The 14,728-nt window shown below is 35.0% G+C and overlaps 1 protein-coding gene across 8 annotated transcripts in view; it reads right to left on the bottom strand.

The window, feature by feature from the left end:
• Atg16 (Autophagy-related 16) overlaps positions 1-14,728 on the bottom strand; it is a 360,881-nt gene that overhangs the window by 274,943 nt on the left and 71,210 nt on the right. Inside the window, exons 9-10 of one of the 8 annotated variants that reach the window (XM_089071888.1) lie at positions 12,470-12,551; positions 8,555-12,381 (exon numbers count right to left, since the gene is read on the bottom strand). The exons of 6 other annotated variants lie outside the window; for them this stretch is intronic. In XM_089071888.1, the coding sequence (XP_088928014.1) occupies positions 12,513-12,551 (39 nt within the window). In that variant the 3' untranslated portion in view covers positions 8,555-12,381; positions 12,470-12,512. Of the gene's footprint in view, positions 1-8,554; positions 12,552-14,728 lie in introns of those variants that run through there. One more of the 8 variants, XM_089071887.1, reaches the window with a different exon arrangement.

Raw genomic sequence — 14,728 nt, forward strand, 5'->3', positions numbered from 1 at the left:
TTATATGAGAAACTGTCTACAAAAATAAAAAAAAATTACATCAAAAATAATTGTAGTTCGTTTCATTTTCCGCATCAAGAGATCGCAAATTTTTATAGCACCTTTCTGTCTAGGCTCTCAGCGTTCTACGATAAGCACAATCCTTCCACTTGCAAAACTCCAAACAATGTTCGAACAAAAACGCCAAGACTCATCGTGACACTTATCCCTCTTTTCAGATTTACAAATTCTACGAGATTGGCAAAAGCGCTCTGCTGGATTATATATCAATAGGAAAACTTTGCACAGCTTGTTTACGACAACGACATCTTCCGCATGTACAGAATCTCATCGTAAAAGTCCCATCGAGAATGTTTCTCATTCACTTTATCGTGAGTTGAGTAAATACGGATTTTCCTCGACACACGTGCAGCTACAATTGAAGATTTTTTTCGGTAGCCCCTTGGAATTCGCGATTACCGCGGTTTGCCGGTTGCGTACTATGAGTATTAGAATACCGCGAGTAGTATGCTTCCATCCGTCGTCCAGAAATACATACGCGCATATCTCGCAGCAGGTTTTACTGATTGCTCGGTGACCACACGGACTCGACCTCGCGACCGCCGCCGGTAATCACCGGCGACTTGTGCTAGCGGAGATTTTAAAGGGGCTGACGAGGCTGAACGACCCCTCATTATGCGTCGCCAGCGATTTATACGGCGACGGCCGTAGCGCTATAAAATAATCATCGTCGCTGTCATTCGACAATGCGTTCACGCGTCGTCACATTTGCATTCGGCCCTGCCCGGCTGTAATAACACACTTTCCTTGTGTACATATCTGCGCGCATACGCATATACATTGTACGCGATGTGATGAAACGGGGGGACATAACTTTGCAAACATTTTTTTACAGCTAATAGAAACTACGAGGGAATGGGACAGACGTAATAAAAAGTGACAGTGCGGATTGACGCGATGACACCTTTACAAAACAAATTTAGAATAGTTCTCTAAATATTGGTTGTCACATTATTGATTTGTTGAGCTAATCAATTCGTAGTGTTGTAATACAATATCCATCATAATTATAATTGATTATGACAAAAAATAATAAAGTAATATTACATTACGTTTATTGCAAAAAAACAGCGCGGCGTATAATGCGTCGCCAATTATGTGAAACTTCGCATACATTACACGTATACTTGGAAATTTTCACAATAACGACCATAAATTTTCTTTCAGCTTTAACGAAAACCGCAGCCGTTAATTATTACGATAAAGTAAACGAAGTTAACTCCGTGGAAACGTGTCACGCGAGTTATGGGGTTAGAAGTACGATGCGTGACAGCGAGCTTTTGCGAATAATGCACGATGTGAAAGAAGAGTGGTTGTATTCACATAAATGATATTTTATAAGATTCTAAATGTATAAATCAAAATTTCAATAATAAACTTTTTTAAGAAATAAAAGCAAGAGTGCATTTAATGTTTCATTAATTAACATTAAATAAATATTCATAAAATAATAATAAATATAATTTTTAATAAAATAATCATAATATTGGCAAATATATGACTAAATAAATATCATATCATGCGGATTAATAATAAAGTATATTTACATATTCTGACAGATATTCTATAAGCTCGCGCAGCATGACATTGGCGAAATTTATGCGCTTTGAAATACGAATATAATTTTAACACGTGAAACGTAAAGCAATCGACGGTGTTACGGCTTGTGTTCTCTAAAGAGTTAATTGATTTATATTTAAAAAAGAATTTATTATATGATTCATGAACTCATATTTCATCCTTGAGCTGCCGATTGGCATTTCAATATTTATAACGGGTATATCGCTTTTTAACAGCGAGCATTCGCTCGCCATTTCCGCGAAGTGCTGCAAGACCTACCGTGCGGTAATCCCTAGATCGTGCATTAGATTGCACGCCCCTTTGATTAATCGAGCCACGTAGATGCCAATGCAAACGCGCGAAGCATGTGTGAAAGATACGCGAATCGACAGAGTATGGCGTGAACTCGACGCTTCAATCGTTATTTATATGCACGTTTAAAAAAAAAAAAAAAAGCAAGCGATAAAACGCAGCGGTTTTTCCGACCGCATTAATCCAATTGTACGCTCCGCTTTTGCAGATCTAGATAATGTCACGTGTCAGATTAAACTTTTATTTACGGTAATCCTTATTACCTACATTATCATTACAGGAGATCCTATAACTATATTAGATAATGCTTGTATAAAACGCTTCTTTAACAAAAACACTTTATCCAAATTACGAATCTCCTAATTATTCAAAAAAGTTACGTAAGATGAATAAAAAAATTAATAAAAATTAATAAAATATTATAAACATGAATCAGAGATTAAAGTAATTTAATCGTTAAATAAAAAATATTTTTCATAAAATACTTCAAAATATTAGTAAATATTCGAGTAAAAAATATTTGCTGTAATGTTTTGAACAAACGATCTAACTGCATTATTAAAAAACTTTTGTAATATAACGATGTAATGAATATGTATTTCAAATCACATATCTAAAGACTAAAATGCCAATTTTGTTTTGTTATTATTTTAATGATTATTAATGAGATCATTCTGACTTTCGCAATTCGCCTGTCATTATATTCCAAATTCAGAAATTTAATTATCATACTTTTAATTACTTAAAACTCTATTAAAATTAATATCAGATCATGTAAAATTTATTACAAAATATCTAAATATTCAGTCATAGTTATAAAGTAAAGTGTTTTATTCAAACTGTGCTTTTATTGAAACTCCACTGCTTTCAAATAGTTATGAATCACTTCCAATTAAAAAGCAAAATAGCCTCTTGAAAATTAATATCGTATCGAAGAGAAGGCGTCTTAACTTAGATGAAGAATATTTTCAAGGACACATTCATTAAGCGATCTAGTTATTTATACAGGAAGTATTAATTATACAATATCGTGGCTGAAACTTCCTAATTCCAAAATGGCCATTAATTAACGGAGCTTCAAACTCTAATTCCAAGCTCAAGTGCAAATACATTACGGAGAACACGGGTGGCTACATGTACATATAGAATCGCCGGAATTGTGCGGGAAATTGCATCCACAAAATGCATGGATCCGCTGTGTTCGGAGGAACACGACTTTCAGATTGACCCAAGGGACACTCGGTGCACAGAGAAAAAACGAAGAAGAGTAGGAGAAAAATAGAGAAGGGTTGAAAGAGAGAATGAGAATGAGAATGGTCGAATGCAGAATGTGTGTGTGTGTGTGTGTGTGTGTGTGTGTGTGTGTGTGTGTGTGTGTGTGTGTGTGTGTGTGTGTGTGAGAGAGAAAGGGAGTGAGAAAAATGGATATATAGATATGAAAGAGAGAATATACGAGCAGAAACAGAGAAAGAGAGAATGAGAAAGGAAGAGAGAAGAGAAGGGGGGAGAGAGAGAGAGAGAAAGAGAGAGAGAGAGAACGTGGTCCAGTAAGCGTCAGTCTTCAATTCCGCACCGTCGTGCGCCGGTGTACCCGGCCATTTGCATATGAATCAGGATCAGAGGAGCGCTCCGAGGGTCCTGAAGCGTGTATGTGGCGGCCATGATACGAGGACAAACAATCGCTCGCAATTATGCAAATCCCGGTGGCGTGATGTCTTGGAAAAAAATAAAGAAAGAGAGCGAACAAGAGGAAGAAGGGCGCTCTCTCGTAGAAGTGCGCGCGCACGCGCACCGGTTAACGCGTCCGAAAAGCAGCGATGTAAAATTTCAAGAATCTCGGATTACGGTAGGACGAGATTTTGATTCCGATCGTCGACCACCGATCCAACATCCACGCACGTGGAAATTCCGCAGCGTGGAACAATCTGAATCTGCTGACAGCACGGCAAGCCGCATCATGGCCCGAGTAAAAACCCAATTGCGTCGCTCCAAGTGTCCACGGCCACATACCTATGCATCAACCGCGAGGTCCCCGCTTCCTTTCGCAATTTGCATATGAATTTAGATCGGGCGGTAGGGTTGCGCGACGCAAAACAGGAATAGAAAGAGAAAGAGAAAGAGAGAGAGAGAGAGAGAGAGAGAGAGAGAGAGAGAGAGAGAGAGCATTAGAAAAACTAAGCGATAAAGAGTGAGGAGGAGAAAAGAGAAGATAAAAGGTGATGGTAATGGGGAAAGTAAATGCATGCAGAAAGAGAGTTAGAAAAAAGAATGAGTGGCAATAAAGTAGAAAAAAAGTTAAGATTAGTGGCCTCCATCCAGTAGTAATGACGAGCAGACGTCTGGCAAAGTGCGCCAGACGGAAATCAGTAGTAAAAGCCAACCATAGGCACCGACATGTTGGCTTACGCAAAGACGAAGGGATCAGCACGACGGAGGAAACGATAACGAAACAACAACACGTATCACTTGTTCAGTTAGGCACTTGTTCTACCCTAATTAGATGTCCAATTCGCTATAAACAGGGTTGCAAAACGGCCTAATTGCATTCCTTATAATGGAATGGATCCTTTCGTTCGTATATGTGAGTTTCCCGACAAATGGATGCGAATTCGAGGAAACAGGAAGAAGAACATGCGAGCTTCTCTCGAGTGGATAATAAACTATTACTACCGGGAACGGACGGTAATCTGCTCGTATGCCGGCGCAATTTGCAAAATGCTCCCTAGAGTCCGTCGATACGTTATAATTTGTGCGTGTTTAGAGCACGTATTACGAGATTATTATGAGAGCTGTGTAGATTACGTAAGCATAGGTAGAGCCATCGCATCGACTCGATCGTGAATGTCAACGACCTAATTCATTTTCAGAGAAAATTGATCATCTCGAATTCCCTCCGCCCTATCGCATTTTGCCCCTAACGACAGATTGCCATCTTTATTTCCATTATCGCGCTTTGCTCGTGTGCGGTGAAATCGTGAGTGAAATATCATAATATTTCAAGAGCGTGTTTTAAATGCAAATGAGAATTTCAACATTAAAAAAAAAAAAAAGAAAAAAATATCAAAAAAATCGTCTTTCATAACGAGTTGCTTCGAGTTCATTATCATTTACATGATAACTGCACACAAACGTGTGCATATCAGAAGAGGTATAATATATTCATTGTAATTTTTGTTAGTTATTTCGTATCTTTCGTTTCTTAAGTTGTATATCGAACCGACACTATTGTTAATATAATTTCAGTATACTATTTCTCAGGCGGGCAAACTTACGATCGATTTTACAACAAGATTTTCTTCCGGAAGATAAATCGGCGTAGGAATGCGACTCTCTCGGAGGTGGAAAATTCTCCCGAGGCGTTTGGATGATACTACCTGTATATCCTGTAAAAACGATATCTGAGCAGCACCAGCCTGTCGGACAGTGGACAGCTATACGAACAGCTGTCCACTCGATTTCACACGGCGTATATACGCAATCTTCCTCCTGCTCCGCCTACGAGAATTACTTACGGAAAGGAATGTAGCCGACCTTTGTTCGGCGAGGGGCGAAATTCTTTTCGCAAAAATGTCTCGCACCCGCGTACGTTTACTATGTCCATCCGTACGTACTATAATCCAACTACGGATTGTCGTGGTGAGCAACGTGCGAAATAACGAAATAGAAAGCCAGAAAGGACACAGATAGTATGTGACGTTGCGCGCTACGGAGGATAAAAGTATCACCCGGTGAAAATTTATTTTGCAAAGACAAATGAAATTTCGTCAAGCGTAAAAGCGAGCGAAAGTGAAAAACGAGTGAAAATTAAGAATTGTAGTATCATATATTAACACAGTTCATCTCGCATCGTTACCCGATATATATGAAATCCATTAAAACCTATTAATATTAATTCACAAGTGTTTTAATGGAATTTAAATCTATTGCTATATTTTTAACATTGATTTTTTTTTTATTTCATTCGCCAATTACAATGTTGTTGAGAAAAATATAATATCGGTTTATAATAAAAAAATTTTTTATTCGAAGAACGTTTTTTTTATATTTTTATTTTTATCATATAAACTTATTTATTTCTTTTAATCTGAAATTTCACCTTATGAGCGAACGATTTAGGTCTGTATAGATATACGAGAAACATTGTTGCATTGTAGCGATAAACTTTCTTGATATTTGTTATTTGCGAGGTTATCACAGAGTTATTTTATATCGGATCGAATAAATTCTTTTGCCGGTAAAACTGGCTGGAGCCACACTATATGATTTCCCAAGGGTGCGTCACACTCTGCAACATTCTGTGAAATGTCCGCACAGGCAAATATGGATGTTTGCGCGTCACGATGGACAGGACAAACAAAAGGAAGAATAAAACTGGAGAAAGAGTGGAGCTACAGTGTTTTCGCAACGGTGATCTTGGGACCAATTAATTTAAGCTCTTATGTATCATTGCGGGGAACAGACATAATCATTTATGAGAGAAGTATAACTAACGAGTCAAGATTTAATCCGTACAAAATTACGCATAAGCACGAAGCACAACTAAAAAAATTTAATCAATTCGCATTAGCATTTAATATAATGATATCTAACGATGTTTCATTTATATCAATTATATTAAATATAATACACAGATTATACATGCCCGTGGTTAATCATAAAATAATCAATACGTCGATATCAATATGTAGCACATAACTATATCAATCAGTAACATATTCAATAATTATACATATAACGCATGCTCTTGTTCGTAAATGCATATTTTTGCAATGTTAAAATCTATTTAATTTATGTCGAGGAATTAATGCACAAAAGCATACGATAAAACAAACGAAATTAGTTTCGGGAAATCGCCTGAAATTATGCCGCAGGTGGTGAAAAGAAAATAATAGAGACGATTAAAAGACACGAGGCTGGCGGCCGGAGGTAAAAATGATAAAATTGGTGAAAGTGCAAGTCGCACGGCAACGGAACGGTGCCGCATATCATTATGTATCTCTCAATTAACGGAAGCGCGTGTCATGAGCCGCAGGTGCGGATTGCTCCCGGCGCTGCGCATCTCCGCTGCATTCGGCTATATCAAACGGTGCGGACAGATAAGAGACCCAGATGCAGCGGTGGACAACGAGCATAAAGTGTAAGATGCAGTGTGGATAAATAAGCTGTATAGAGAGAGAGAGAGAGAGAGAGAGAGAGAGAGAGAGAGAGAGAGAGAGAGAAATAAGGAGCGCAAGAAGATAACATTGCGAGGAAAGCGTTTTACCAGATTGCGCTGCATTAAATATAATTACGGTGACGGCGAAAAGTGAGCACAGGTTGAAACTTATAATAATATGGCATGCGTATAGCGGTTTGCGCGCAATCTAACTAGCTCGTAGAATCTACGTGAAACGCGACAGTACATGTAACATAAAGTACTCATACTCGGCCGTTGCGCGTTCTCCCCGTGTCGCAAGAGACCCTTGTGGATATCTCTTGGACGCTTCAACAATACTCCGCGCTTTTTCCACTTTTATCCATGCTATCTCTCTTTTCACCATGTCCTTCGGCAACGTTCTTTTCAGAGCTCGCTGGGAAGATCGGTAATGCGCATCTTCTCAGCCCACGGTCCATTTTCCATGTTTTTCCGCCAATCTTCTTACAGTTGTCTTTACTCAATCGCGCACTCTTTCTTTTTATTGCTTTCCTGGTTTCCGCGTTTACTTGTATTTGTTTCCACGTATTGTATAGATATACAGTTCTAAAAAAAATAGTCCTAGTACGTTTCTTTGTCATGCATTGCACGTGATACGTTTGAACAACAATGAACAACAATTATATTGAGTTGGGTTTGTGTTGGGATTCCAACCCATAAATCCAACAAGGATGGCTGACCAACGATAAAGACTTATCGTGCGTGTTAAGAACAGTAAAAAGGTCGTCTTTTTGGAGAGGACAGCTGGCAAGAATTGATCGCACGCGACTGCCGCTGATGGCGATCGATACTCACTCGTTACCCTAAGATTTGTCGTATACCAACATACGTCGTTTGTTCACGTCGTTTTTCAGACAACCCATAAGTGGAATTTACGAAGAATGTGTAAGAATATCTCAAACTTTTTTCAGGATATTTTTTTTCAAAAATAGAATCGTCAGATTTATAAAACTGTATAGTGTTTTAATATTTTTTGTATTATAACTTATAAAAATTGTGAAAATAATTGAACAAATTTTTTATAATAAAAACAATTATTAGTAAATTAGTATAATAACTATTTAAATTTAATACTTTGTGCGTTTCATCAATCGTAATATTTATGTCTTGTATTGAAAACAAGTTATTTTATTAAATTTCAGTTCAATCGATTGAATTTTTTGTTAAAAAATAAGCAATATACAAACAAGACCTTTCTTTCAATATGCATGCAAAAAATAACAAATAATGATGTAAATATTTAGTAAAAAATAATCATATTCTTGTTATTTTAAATATAAAAAACTGCTGAGAGTTCGATAAATATAAAAATATAAAAAAAGCATTACAAATACATAAAAAGCAATCTTTCAAAACATATGACTTTTGACGTTGCGGTTAAAAACTACCATCCAAAGCAAAATAATTTTTTAAATATAATTTCTAATATTTTGGCAGCAAATGAGATAAAAATAATATTACAGATAAGAGAATGTTAAATTATTATAGCTTGTGCACCACATAAAAATATTATAATACATCCGTAAAAGATGATTTTTTTTCAGAAGAAAAAAAAATTAAATAAAAAGTTAAATAATAAGTTTTACATCTCTTTAAATTTATGAATTTTGCTTTTATCTAAGTTTTTTATTAACAATTCTTTAATTATATTTAAAAAAATATATTCAGAGACATAACTATGTTACGTAAACCAAGATAAGATAAATATTGTTGATAATGGATTAAGATGTAACGAACAAGATGAACAGATTGATAATCAATCCATAACGTAGGGAAAGATATTTGAGTTCAAAGTTGACAGTGTTCTCTCTGCAGGATCTTGAAAAGTTTTCTAAGGGACGGAAAGGGTTTGCCTCCGAAATTGATGGTCGATTCTCGCACCGACGAACCGGGAGTCAAGTTGATGGACCGAGCGACGATAAGGCTACAGAAGGGTGATCCGAGGACGTTCGGACGGAATACAAATTTTCTCCCCAGATGACGGATGTCGAGGAGTTTCCACTTCGTTATTCACTCTAGCGGATCCTTCTTCCTATCATCCCATGTCTCGAGTCCCACGTCGTTAGGACGTTCAGACGCTTTCCGTCCCTTACTCATACGAGTGGAAATTCATATGTAAAATTCGCTTCTTTCCTTGAAGAACGATCGACGACGCATGACGCGAAAATGACGAAATCATAAATCAACATATGGAAAATAAAAAAATGTTATTACGTATGAAAAAAATGTTATTACGTATCCTGCATAAAGAGTACCCTCTGGAGTACTTTTTATGCAGAATACGTAATAATAACATTTTTCTGGAAATTGTAAATGTATAATTTTGTATTTTTAAAGATTAAACATTGATCGATTATTAAAATATATTTTTATACAATGAATCTCTAGAACGATAATACATTAAACCATGTAAAGTAAATATTACAGACGAATAGCGGGCAAAGCTCATAAATCTTTATTAAAATTAATGTTCCTCCTTTTCCAAACTTTTCGAATTTATCTCTTAAAATATTGACGGAATTCTGTCTTCAAAAAGTATCTTTGTAAATAATTACAATCTATTATTTTGTATTATTATTATTATTTTATATTATTATATTATTATATGTACGATTATGTATTATATGTATTATATGTATTATATGTTACGATTGCCATAAGTTCAAGTAATAATGAATTTTAAAAACGTATCTATATTGCTCTCTGAAAAAACAGACAAGCAGTGTACACATTATATGATATCATAAAATGCACATTTCAGTGAAACTAGTGCACTCTTTTATACAAGCTATAAAAGCTCATAGAGATTGTGTTATGTTTTTAGAGAGATATCGTAAAGTCTGCAGCGTGCGACGAGTTTGTTTTTTACGTTTGCTGTACCGTAAAATATATTCTCGGCACGTCGTTTGATATTGAATTAATTAATAATATCAAACTTTGCCGAACGATGAATCCCAATTGCGGTAGACATCAAACCACAATGCAACTTAATGAAGATGTACGGATAGTACGAGGAAACCGCAATGCACATGGTAGATACGCGTATATTCAGCAATATTGGCATTTCGTTGAACACAATATCGCACGTCCGCAAATTACTGTTAGTTAGAATAGAATGTTCCAATTGAAGATAATTCAATTGCTGTGTCTACGTTAGATAACATATCTTTCGAATAATACATAAGATTTAATAGTAAATCGAAACTGTAAATAAATTTAACATCCACATAACATAATATTTACATAGCATATAATTGTTGATGTGGTTAAAGATTACATTATGCAAAACTATCATCCAAAACAAAATTTATTTGTTTATCATATTTATTTGTTTATGTAATAAATTTCAAAATGATTCGATTTAATATAATGACTAATTGACCCAATTTCATATATCAATGTATAAATAAAATATTGTTTAATCCGTTAGCAACAAATTAATTTGTTACTATTTTTCACATCATTTCGGCTCTTTATCAATTTACCAAGCAAACTTCTACTTACAAACTAAATGAGAAATGCAACATTTATAAGACGATTAAGTTATCAAATACAATTTCATGTTGAAGGTTGTTAATATTATTTAATGGTATGTTTCACGGTAATGGTAAAAAAAATACGTAAATTACATTAGCAAAATGAAAGGAACAAGATATTTAATAGTCCACAACTGGTTTCATATGAGATGCTAGAGACTATGGCACAATTTATGAGCGAGATATTAAAACGAAAGAAAAAGAATCTCTGTATCCTGTGAGCGGAGCTATAAAAACGTATTCTGTTCTTTCATATTTACTGGTCAAGATTCATGTCTATTGCCACATAACATTTTAAATCTTTTAAATGTAGCGAAAGCGATAACTTTGATATTCTTGAAAATATTATGTAATATAACATATACATATGCATATACTACACATAAGATTACATATAAAAATTACAAGACATCTTCTATGCAGATATTTTTTAATAAGAACTATCATTTTGTAAATATCTGTGTTATGTAACAAGAACATAACTAAGTAACAATATAATTTGTTATAAATGGTTCAATTAACAATTCACAATATTGCAGATATAAGAATAAAAAGTTTTTCAGAAAATTGTTTAATTATTTACAAAACTTAAATTTGCTATAGAAAGTATGAACATTTAAATATTTTACAGTTATAAATAATATACATTTATGTCAAATTATTATCGAGAAAAGATACGTATGACATTTATTTCTTTTTTATAATACACTAAAAAATATTGCGCGCGCGCGCGCGCGCGCGTGTGTGTGTGTGTGTGTGTATAATGGGCAACGAGTATATGATAAACAGAAGTCTCATAACGGTAATATTTGCGCGCTGTTGAGACCAATAAAGACTATCTTATCAAATATGGAGAGAGTTTCACAATATCCATAAGTTGGGCCTGCTTGGGATATTTTATGAATTCCTCCAACTTTCCGCGATCTAATGGAACATAAGCTATATTATTGAATGCGCCATATTTCCAAGGTCCATTATCCTAAATGCGCGAAGTTATATAATTTGCAAATTGTATTAAATTTAATTGTGCAAATCTATACAAATTAATTTGTTATAGAGAACTTAATCACTTTCACATAATGCTTTCACATAATGAGTATCTAACAGAATTAAATTAAAAATTAAAAAGCATTTATCATACGTATTAAACTATTAAATTATCCATTCCTTTTTTGTTAATGTTAAATAAATACTGAATTTATAGAGATATTAATATTAAAAAATTAAATATTTTAATCTTTTTCGACTCGCATCGTTGTAAAAATACAAAATTTTACTCACTTAGTTCACTTGATAATTATTATAACGCTAAAATATATATAAAATTTCAAAATACAGTAGTATAGTTTCCAGAAAAATATTAGATGTCGTTAGATTAAAATTACGTGGCATATTTGTAAATTTTATTTTAGCACAGAAAAGATTAACAATGAAATCGACCAACCTTAATCAAATAACAAATTTTAATGTCTCATCGTTTCTGCATGCTTGCGAAAAACCCGTGCCCTCGAAATTTATAGCGGCGTTGATGTAAATGCTGCGTATTTCAGGTCGACGGAAAACTGCATAGAATGTCGAACAAAATTGCGGAAACAATATATTCGACGAGCGACTGGATGAATAAATGGCCGTGACTATCGATTTTCACGGATCGATAGGTAGCCACGGTTTCGTTTGCCTTCAAACCTCGGGGACCAGAATCCTCCCGTCCGTCACTGCCTATTGGACCCAAATATCGTTTATTGCTTTCGGCCTAAAAACAATGCCTTTACGCAACCGTCGTTCTGAACGCAATGGACGTACATACTCGCCGAAATTGCGATAGAAGCCACTGCAAATCGCTGTGGTCGTTAATCGATCGTTGGTAGTTTCATTACAATGCTGATACGCTGTGGAATAACGACAGTTAAGTTCAAATGTGCAAAAAATAAAGTGCAAAAGATATTCAAATAGTACATGGGATAATTGCATAAACAAAATTTTTATAAACAATTGAGAGAATCACAGCCATAAATTTCTCTAAAAATTAATTTTATGTTAGGCATGAATAAAATTATGATATAAATATAAAAGAATAAATATAACAAAATTTATAAAAAAGTGTAAAAATGTAAAATTTTACATTTCAAATAAATTCGATATAATTTTTCGATATAAATTTTATTCAATATAAAGCATCATCTTGAATATTTCCTAATAATCCTAACTGTATTCAATTTATGGCGTAAACTTTGTGAACTTTAAAAACATATTTTATGATAATTATTGGATTAAAGTATTCTAAATGTAAAATGTTATTGTAAATTTTAGTTTATATAATCATATATGTAAAGGATAAAATAATAAATTTATAAAAACCAATGTATAAAAATCAAAAAGCACCGGCAAATTTTCGTGCTTTGCACATTTATCTATATACAAAAAATAAAATTTTTGAAAATCAAAGTAAATATTAATAAAAAATATTAGTAATACTTTAATGTATATTTGATAACAAAGAAAAAGACATGATTCGATGTAAAAGTAAAAACGAGTAACAAGTAAAAACTTATTCTTATTCATCATAGATCTGCACGAAAAGTTGGCCACAAACTAAGTAAACGAGCGCGAACAAACACGAATAAACAACTTGCACGAGTGCAAACGTATTGGTATTCACTGAAACAAGTTGTTCATTCGTGTTTATTCGCGCTTACTTACTTACTTAGTCTGGATCCGGTTTAAAGTATACGCGTGTAAAATCAAAAGTATAGCTTTTGTATATAAAACTTGCGCAAGTTTATTATATTTAAATTTATATTTATTAAATTTATAAACATTTCTGCAAACAAAAGAATGTACTACGTTACAATAAATGCGTAATCATTATCGATCAATTCCTTATTGTTAAAAAAATTCTTTCATAATTTTTCAACATTTCCGTCATGTTCCAGCTAATTAAGTGTAGTATTAATTTAGTTAATCCACATAAACGAGAATTGTGGCTCTCTGACGTTATATCCGCACCCAAATGAGATCAAAAATTAATTCTCAATCATTCTGCCTGTGAAAATAGCCTGCATCGTGAAAGAGAAGCTGTATAATGTCACGAATAGCCATTGAACAGAAATAAACTGTGAAACGCCATGTCAACGCGTAATACGTGGATAAAACATTTCATCATTTCGCAATAATTCGGCATCGCGTAATGCCCGTCCAATCGGCGCGCGTGTTTTATTTTAATGATTTCTGCTAATGAGCGTGTGAAGAATTCGACTTGGCAGTACGAGTACGAGTACGAGTACGAATACTCGTAACGGGAATCAAACGGGAATTTGGGCCGTCATGGAAATTACACCGGAGAGATGCGTCAGGCGCGAAGGTAATGGGGGATATCCTTTCAAGGAAAAGGATAACGGATAGAATAGGGTAGTCGGTGGACGTCGCTCGTGGTCGGAATGAAATGGAACAAACAGGTTGGAACGTCGGCGAGAGATGGAGAATAGGATTCACGGGATGGGGGTGGGATGCAAGTACCGACCGCTCTCAAAGCTCCCTCGGGATGGTGAGAGATCCGCTATTGGTTACTCCATTGCTCATCACGACGTAGCCAGAGCAAGCTCGAACAAAGCTCCTGAGCGATGCTTTTCTTATGGTTGCCTAATCTGGCTTAGAGAGAGAGAGAGAGAGAGAGAGAGAGAGCAACGTACCATTCCCACATGCTCACTTCCATTGGTCCAATTTACGTCGGTAAGAGCCTCCGTCGTTCCGGTACGAAACGGTACCTCGAATAATACGCACGATTGCAACCGACGCGACGTATCTACGTGCAATCAGCATTGTACGTCGATGTCGATGAAAATGGAACGAAAACTAGAATACCGAGAAGTCAAGCGAGGAAAGAAGAACATACTAGTAATATTTTGGGAAATATTGGAAATGAGAGGATGACTTCCCGCATCATCGCGTTTGAACGATGGTGACTGTTCGAAGCTATTCGACCAGAAAGAATGCACGTGGACGTACGTCACGCAAGACTGATGAAAAATTTGGGCGGATAAAATTGTAACACCATTTGTAGATTTCC

Source organism: Pogonomyrmex barbatus, unplaced genomic scaffold (assembly GCF_055798465.1).
Source record: "Pogonomyrmex barbatus isolate J1 unplaced genomic scaffold, ASM5579846v1 scaffold12, whole genome shotgun sequence".
NCBI lineage: Eukaryota > Metazoa > Arthropoda > Insecta > Hymenoptera > Formicidae > Pogonomyrmex > Pogonomyrmex barbatus.